The sequence below is a fragment of the Amblyomma maculatum genome, chromosome 2, assembly GCF_055883805.1.
Source record: "Amblyomma maculatum isolate TAMU_Amacu chromosome 2, ASM5588380v1, whole genome shotgun sequence".
Taxonomy (NCBI): domain Eukaryota; kingdom Metazoa; phylum Arthropoda; class Arachnida; order Ixodida; family Ixodidae; genus Amblyomma; species Amblyomma maculatum.
The window spans coordinates 154,559,756-154,568,925 of NC_139345.1; the positions used below are offsets into that span (position 1 = coordinate 154,559,756).

General features: G+C 44.9%; 1 protein-coding gene across 1 annotated transcript; it reads left to right on the forward strand.

Moving 5' to 3' along the window:
• Positions 1 to 642: 642 nt before the first annotated feature.
• On the forward strand, positions 643 to 8,409 carry LOC146200211 (uncharacterized). The gene is made up of 2 exons (XM_084592892.1): positions 643 to 768; positions 8,183 to 8,409. Exons 1-2 carry the CDS (start codon positions 649 to 651, stop codon positions 8,372 to 8,374), a joined length of 312 nt encoding a protein of 103 aa, XP_084449018.1. The 5' UTR covers positions 643 to 648; the 3' UTR covers positions 8,375 to 8,409.
• Positions 8,410 to 9,170: the final 761 nt, after the last annotated feature.

Below are 9,170 nucleotides of genomic sequence, written 5' to 3' on the forward strand. Positions count from 1 at the left end.
CTTTACTGCTTTACGCAACTGGATTCATTAAATGCAAATGCATCCCATTAGTCCTTTCTTCACATCAGCCCCTTTAGTGCAAGCTTGACTTACTTGAGTTCTTCAATGCAGTTAAGTAGTTGTGTAAACGTTCTCAGTGATTGTAATACAAAACTCTAATTATACTTCAACACTGAGTGAAAACGAAATTACCTTAGTTGTTAAATGTTAACTTACGTGAATGCCTTAAACTTCAGTTGACAACTAAGATGAAAATATCTAGCTGATTTCAATCCTAATCCTTAAGCACAAGATGACTGAGGAACGGGTTGCCCAGCAAGTAGTAAGACGTGAAGTGATAATAGAAGCGAAGAATGGTTTTATGGAATAAACAACTGCTTTTGACGAGTGCACCCGGCGACCCCACAGTGACCATTTCATTATTCACTTCAGCAGGTAATGTGAGCTACAAGACTGCAGTTCACTGTAAGGACCGTGAAATATTTAGTCCACGCGAACACTCGGCAATGAGGAGCCCCTTTTCTGGACCTAACATAGCCTCTCAGTGAGGACGGGAGAGTTTATTGATTTATACGATCAGAGGGGAGATGCAACTCTTGAAGCAGCGTTTGTTCCTTGTGACCACCATTTTTTTGCTCGCAGTTTGTTATGAAGTGGGCTCCTCTGCGCATCATCGGACTGCTGCGACCTCAGCCCACGCGTCAACGCAAGACTGCCAACCTTCGCCAGCTCCTTCACGAGGTCCAGAACAGGGAGCAGGAAGTCTTGGTGAGTAGCTGTCCTGGCCTTGTACTCCAACGTTAAGGCCGGAATACATGCGGCGTATTTTTCCACGATTTTCGCGCGTCTAAAACTGCCTCGCCGGCACGACGCCCAGCTCGAGATACATGGAACGACGAAGAGGCGCGAGCGCCGCCGCGGATGACTCGATGCGAAGGCAAATACATCAGCTTACGGAAATAACCGCAGAGCAATGTACATGAGAGAAGCGACGCTGCCTCGTGTTAAAATCGCGAAAGGGCGCATTCAATGCTATTGTGCTAAAAGTAGAAAGCATACACAGGTCACACAAGGATTTGGCTCGCTCGAATGAACGAAGATACCTCGGAATGCCCGCTCGGATACCTGCGGCACAGTGCGTTTTTTTTTTTTTTTTTTAAATTTCGCTCAAGGGAGAAAAAAATACATTACGATCCGAGAGTAGGTCGTATACTCACAAAAAAAGCGACATTCCGTGCTTGATTAAGCGTTTATTGTTACGATAATCACATTTGTGCGGCCAAACTGCCGCACACCTCGTCAGCCATGGCGGGCATGTTGACAGCGGCCGTTCAAACCGCAAATGCCAGCTTTCCGTGCTCCTATTGGCTCGCGTCGGCAGTAGCTTCCGGTTCGAGAGGACGCCGCGCCGGCCGCGTGTCAAATATCTGGCAAGGCCACGTCGGCGTGGCGCGCGTTGTTTCCGACGCCGGGCGTGGAGTGCGCGCCGTAAAACGCCGGCTAGACGCGGCAAAAACGCTCCATGTATTCCGGCCTTTAAAGCGGTCTAAGACGCGTTACTCCCGTGCTTGTTTCTCGCCGATACTTAAACGTGACTGCGTTAAAGGTCCCTTTGAGTGGAGAGCGCGGAGTTTTAATAGGTTATTTTGTGCGATGAAATACAGGATGTCGGGATATGCTCGTGACGTCTCATGTGGCGTGGTTTAGTTTAAGGCTGGGTTAAAGCTGAAGATAGAGTTTGATTACAAGGTCGGACATGACTCAAAATTGATTGCGGTATATAATAATATAACTGAATTGTACTGAGAGGAACAGCGGGATAACAAATCACACCCAACATGTGACTATCGGGTTGAGAGTCAGACACGACACTCGTATCTCACTGAATAACGTTCGTTTTACTTGCTTAAAAAGTGACATGATATTTCTCGTAAATATAGAAAACAAAAACAAATATCGGGGCGTGTCTGCGAAGTATTACGCCAATAGGGCCACAGGCCACAGAAGTGCCCAATAAAGTGCAGCCTCATGGTGTCCGATTTGTTAGTGTTGTTCGATTTTTCTCGAAGAAGTTCATCTTGGTCGCAAAAACAGAGGGAAAAATGTTTGCATGGCACACCAGCACCATAATGCGGCATTGCAGCAAACACGAGAGGAAGCCTAAAAATGAACTTCTATTAGAGAGGCACAAAACTGCGGTAGTTACGCAAATCTTAGGAGCTGTTAAAGCGCAGAAAACTGCAACTCTAGTTAAGTGAGAAATAATTCAAAAGTTAAATATTAAGAAATAATCAGGATTGTCTCGTCTCCAGTATTTTAGTCGTCTGAATACATCAGTGCTGGAGTGGCAGTTAGCTAAACTCTCCTGCTCTTCTCCGACAAATTTCTAAATACAGTTTATTCGGTTGTACTTTCTCAAAATCGGCCACAAATGTTTAGTATACACGAGAACATACCCGAGAACTTTCGTGAACTCCTGTACTGCGGGATGCGCGTCACTATGCTGAACGAGGGCACGTGCAGCATTTTATAGTTTCTAAACTATAGGGTTTTGTAAAACATAGTCGTCATTTTATTTAGCCTTTATCGTAATACTGCCAGCTGGCTTTATTCAATAAATAGATTTATACATATATTTATCAATAATTAATGTTGTCCTCTACTTATCAAACTAATTTCAGGGATTTTAGAGAGGCCTTTGCACAGCAAAAGGTGTACCCAGGCTGATGGCAACTACAATATAGCCACCACGGCAAGGATATACGAGCTGCTAAGGATGAGCAATTGGACCCCAAGCAAACAAAACAATCACGGTGGCTCTGCTTTGCATTCTTTAATTTCTGTATGTAAAAGAAATACATTTCTTGGTTTCATGGTGTCTAATATTTGCCCCGAGCGCATGGTTCTAAAAAGCACAATCTATCCTTGCAAAGAAATGTGGTATTGTTGATATTCTCAACATTTTTCTGGCACATTTAATTTTGTCTTTACTGGCTTTTCGAATCGTTATATTATTGAACATATTAAATCAACCGTCCGTATTTCAGCGAGCTTAATATGAAATAATCAATTGGTAGAAAAGTCACCGTATCTGGCACACTTTTTCTGTAGGCACCTGAATCTCGCCGTATTGGTAGGAAGGAAAGATGACAGTTAAAGTGGAAGGAGAGAAAGAGGAACTGTAATGGAGGGCTACTTAGTAGTTTCGACCACCTGGGATCATTAACGTGTGTAAGGCACTCCCCTGATGGGGCTAGGGCAGGTAGGTCACTGCCGCTTGCGGCGTGGGCTTGCCTGCCACCGCATTTTTATCTGTTGTAGGCCGTCATTGCAGCCGCCACCGCTTCGGTGGGGGATGACGGCTGTTGTTGCGGCGCGCGTCTTTCTCTCCCTCTTCTTTTTTTCGTTCTCTATTTTTTCTTCTGTCCGCACGAGGCAGCGGAGGTGGCTCAGCTTACAGAGCCAGTAGCAGGCCCGTACATTTTCTTTTCCTTCTTCCTACAGCCACAACAACAACACTGAAATCGCACCGTACGTTAAAGATCCCCAGGTGGTCCAAATTACTCCGTAGCCCTCCACTACGGCTCCTCTTTCTCTCTTTCCACTTTCACTCCCACCTTCCTCCCTTCCCTTACGGCGCGGTTGCGGTGTCCACAGAAAACAAGTGAGACAGTTACCGCGCCTTTCCCTTCCTATAAATAAATCAAAATCGCACCGTACACGAACGCCTCTTCGTTTCGCCTCCATCAAAACGCAGCTGCTGGCCATCGACCTTCATACATTGTCGTCGATGCCAGCATATAATATTACCCGTCCTTTTTGCGTCCCCGGCAAGCCATAACGCTTTCCACCACCAAGTGGCATCGATAATAAACTTCGTCAGACATCTGCCTGACTTTATTAGCCACTGATAATTTTAATAATAACCTTTGCTTCTAGTGTCGTTGACATTAACCACTCCCATTTACCTGCCAGTGGTGCAGTTCTTGTTTCGCCTTCCTGCTTTGAGAACAGTCGGCTGACAGCTCTAATTTATTTCAAGTGTACACCTCGCGCCTCATTGCATGCGAGCCTAAGCATTTACGAACTATCCCTGAACCACCACCATTTTCTAGTTTTCGCAATATTTTGTGGATTTTATGATCAGAGTGCCGCAAGTGTTGTGGCTGCTTTTTCTTTTATCTAATTTTCTCTTATGTGCCCTTTCATATTGCGCGTATTATAATTCACTATATATTGATATACATCGGCCCATGTACAATCGAGCGTACAGCGGGTACAATAATGTTGCGCTAGGGTCACACCTCTGAAGCTCAGCTTCCTGCCAATATTCATCTGTGAATTATTTTTTCTTCTTTTTGCACATAGCCGACCCATGTCTCAGTATCGATCATTATATAATTGTCTACGCTTACCGACTCGGTCAAAAATACTTCGTCACCAAGGATAATTGTAGGTCTGCAGCCCTTCCTAACTCACATTTTGATTTCACCTTGTTCTCTCGTTAACTGACTGAAATAAACAAAAAAGTCGTGGAATAGGATTGTGAAATGAACCACCAGCTTTCCTAAAAAATTAAGTGCATTTTTCAAAGAGGCTAATGACCAACTTCTCAATTGTTACGATTGGGGGTGAATATGTATCTATGTCACCTGATCTCAAAAACGCTCTGCGCTACTCTGCTGTGCGCAATGGAAGTGGCCTGCAATTTTCGATTAAGCCTTATGATTTTCGTTTATCACACATCCTTGCATTTTGTTTTATGCTCAGGGTAAGTTCTTATTCTGCAGGCAACATGTCAAGACTTCTGTAATGATGATTTCGTCATTTGCATCGCACAGAATAACGGTTAAGTGTGAACACGTATAATTTATGTTTAACTTTTTTCCTCAGTTCTCTTGCGTAGTTCCGCACATTAGCGCGATAGAAGCCGTGAAACCACGACAATACCATTCAGGCTTTGTGTATCCAAAACACCTGCACACACCTTCATCTGCTCGTCATTTCCATCGGTCAGTGCTCTTAACTCCCCTTACTAAGTCTTCATTCGACCTATGGTGGGAACCTTGTTATTATTTGTTTCGTGATTACCAAACAGGAACATGTCAAATGGATGCTACTTTACTGATCCGTTTCATTGGTGTACGCCACACTGACGTTTACTGAAAGTGACCTCTTTTTTCCACTTGCTAATTTTATCAGGCGCAATTTGCACCGTTTGATTTATTGATGTTTTCCACGCGAACGTCGCACTAGCGTGTGCCTGGAAATAGTGGCCTCTCCCTTTCGCCATCAATCCCTCTTCAGGATCAATACTTCTCGTATGTGTATAAATTTACTTATGCTGACCTTATCCAATGTGATACGTAAATCCTAAAGGGACATGTTCTTATAAATTTCAGTTAAATTATTACTTAGAACGTTTCAAAAAATTCTTCATGAATGTCAAATACCTGCTGGTATGCCCTTTTTGCAGTGACGCGTTAGACACTAATCTAAATGAACCTGGAGATCGTATTCTCCTCCAACCTTGTACTAAATATATCATAATTAAATGATTTCTTCGCTTCCGTGCTGTTGTGAACTGCCCAACATTGTACGTGACGCCAAACCCGGGTTTATGTCTAAAGCACTGCGGAACAAAAAAAGTAATTTAACGTTATCTGCTTTTCAATCTGTAATCAACAGTGCATCAGCGAACCTGTTTAAAAACCAATATGGTCAGTGTTTATATTTTATGATCTTTATATAATATCATAGCCCAAATCATGTTTAACACAAGGCCCCTGTTCGGTTCTCGAAACCAGAACAGCAGTGCGCGAGACAAGAATTTCGGTATTGATTATTTATTGCATTAGGCGAATTTCACTGATATATATATATATAGACTAATCTGATATACTTCATTACATGTAAACAAAGAAACATATTAGGCATTTCTGCATCTGTTCAAAAAGCCTTGCGAATGCTCTTACTCCCGACACTGATAGTTACTCTGTCATCAAAGTAAAACCTCTAAAGAAGGAGAGTCGTACTTCGCATTACGTACACTTTCGGACCACATATAACGTGCCTGGAAAATGAAAACGATTATTCTGCTACATGTGGTGGCTTGTTTAAATTGACACCGATGACAGAAAAACAAAACGGCCGCAATCAAATGTGTTCCTACGTCCGAAACAAACTCCTAGAATGCACTATAAAACAGCATATTCAAATACGGAAAGATGTGCATTACAACAGACAACAAAAAGCTTTTTGCAGACACATCAGCGCGATTATCCATAAAAAATAAGAGGAGGTGGACTAGAACGAACAAATATGCGTTGCATTCTGGTCACATGTTGTCCTGAAAGTTTCATCCTGCATCAGGGTTAGAACACTACTTCAGGGCAATACACTATAACGCGAAAAAGTTATATCATTACGGAGGAAGCATCTTTTTTCAGGTGCTATGCGCGCATTCATTTTAAAGAGAATTCGCATTTTATTGCGATGCAATACTACTTTAGCTACCACCTCAGCCTATGCCATGCCCCGGTCGCATAGCCACGCGTAACCTCGCTGCATGACGTCATATCATGTGTAAAGACGGGGCCCCATCTCACGCCGTCGCCTTGCGCGGCGCATAGCCACGGCCGCGGCCTGACTCCCGCTTCTCTCACCAGGGGCGCTGCGCGCTATGTGACGTCATACCATCTGTGTAAAAACTGGGCCCCATCACAAGCCGTCGCCTTGCGCGCGCATAGCCACGGCCGTGGCCTGACTCCCGCTCCTCTCAACAGGGGCGCTGCGCGCTATGTGACGTCTTACCATCTGCTTAAAACGGGGCCCCATCTCACTCTGTCACCTTGCGCGGCACATAGCCACGGCCGCGGCCTGACTCCCGCTCTTCTCGTCAAGCCCATGAGATGCCGCCTCCAGCCGACACGCTTCGGCAGGTTGCAAAGAGCGAGCATCAGCGAGCTACGGAGACAGAAGAAGAACGAAGAAGAACGGCTTTCCAAGCGACGAGCTCAAGATGCAGCCAGGCGAGAAAAACGCTCAGCGTCTTCGGCAGCAGAAGCAAGTGAGGAAGCTATAAGTTTGGCCGATAGTGTTGAATGTGCATCTCGTTCAGCACTACTAGTTCGGAACGCCGGAACGCAGCCAAACGGGAGCGACGTGCCCAAGAAACTTCGGAACAGCGGCAGCAGCGACTCGAGAAGGAACGTGCGTATCGAGAGAGGCAGAATAAAAAGCGAAGCAAACGGCATGCTCAAGAAACCGCCGAGCAACGAGAGGAACGTTTGAAGAAAACACGAGAGAAATCTCTCACCCAAGCTACCCGGGCGCAAACTATTGATAGCCATACTAGCATAAGCATAACTAAAGCATCACCACAAGCGGTACATTTGCAGAACCCACGTATTGCTTCGCAATTACCAGGCTTAGCCAAGATAAGCCACAGCCAATTTTTTTTTATTCAAGCTAGAGGAGTACAGAGCAAAGTAAAATTACGAGAGACTTAAGCGACTAAAGTAGTGAAAAGCGAAAGCCCGAGTGCTGCACTCTGCTACGCAACTGGTACAAATTATTAATTAATATATTTAATTTGTAATGAATTTGTAATTGATCAATTACTTAATTTACTTGTTAATAATCAGAATATAAGAAATTACTTATTTAGTCATCAATCAATAAATAATAAATAATCATTGATCCGTAATTGATATTTGATTGGCATATGACTATAAAAGGCATGCATTCACGCATTCTGTGGTGGTGCTCTGTGATTGGTCGAGACCTTTATGACGTCATCCCGCCTCGGCTAATCAGAGCCACCGCGAAAGCAGTACACATTTTGTCCACGACAGCATGAGCCATTATAGGCTTTCTAATTAAAAGCTCCCTAAACGCCACCCAGGCGTTATTTGTAGGTGCTGTGCCCGTCCACAGAAATATCGCGAGAATGCTTTGCCCAGAAACGGGTGTGTGCACTGAACCGCTCACAATGTAGCGTTTGCCTTTGCTGGTCGTAACGCGCCGGCAGATGTTTTCGCGATCCGACGCACTCGGCTGGCGTGTATCATTGAGAAGTACTGCAAAATTTTTACATCACGTTTTACAACCACGCTGTTTTGCATCGTTCCGAAGTGTTCCACTGCATTTAACTATAATCCTGCATTGTTCTTCGCTCCAGAACATGTACACAAAGGAGCGCCAACGCCAGATGATCGTGGTGGCAATCATCGGGCTGCTTTGTCTCTACTACGCGGGAGTGGCCGGCGCCTTTTTCTATTTCGAGCTTGGAGAACGTCCACCAGTCACGCCTGGGGGGCGTCGAGTTCCGCTCAGCCTACTTCGAAGCACAATAAACAGTTCTGCCCACTGACGCTACTGGACCTTCCCGACTGCACGGCGCCTATTTATGACTCGAAATAAATTGCTTCTTCTCATGCCACTATGCATTTTCCGCGCTCTTGTGGTGTGGGAAGCCACGGTAACAAACTTTGACGTTTGCAATGGGCGCAATGCGATTACAAGCAGTTGTTAGCAGAGTCACAACAAACTTCGGTGTTGCGGTGGTGTGTGGAGCCTTGTTGACGCAATCTGATGTTTTCCGTTCGAGGAATTTGAATACAGGCAATAGTTACTCAAGTTTGAAGAATCATCAGTTGTTCCTAGCGCACGTCGCCGAATGTCACCAAAATATTTAGGGACATTTATTTTTTTGCGCCGACTACAAATTTAATCTGCCGCGTGGCTAGTACGAAAGCGCTGCGCCTATAATGAGGCCGGCCTCGCATGACTCGAGCTAAGATTGCGAGTTTTGTGTGCAAGTCAGTGGGTTTAAGCCTTGCAAATAGCACAAGTTCCTAAATAGCATGCCAGCAACATGCTTATAAGACACTCTCCGATACGCTCACCAAACACCCAGTTAACTGTATGAATTTGAGGTGTAGGGCACTTGCAGCTGCAGCCTGTTTCGCATCATCACTGAAGGAGGCCGTAGAAGTAACCACACATTTTGTGCGGTCAAAAACCGAAATTCGCACAGCTTAATTTTGAAACTCACTGCGCTCTACAGCTGATGTGGCACGCGCAATACGTTAGACCTCTGCGTCGGTAGTAACAAGCCGGAGCTTTCACAGTATGGGATCGAATTGCGGCGAACTGTATTATGGAAT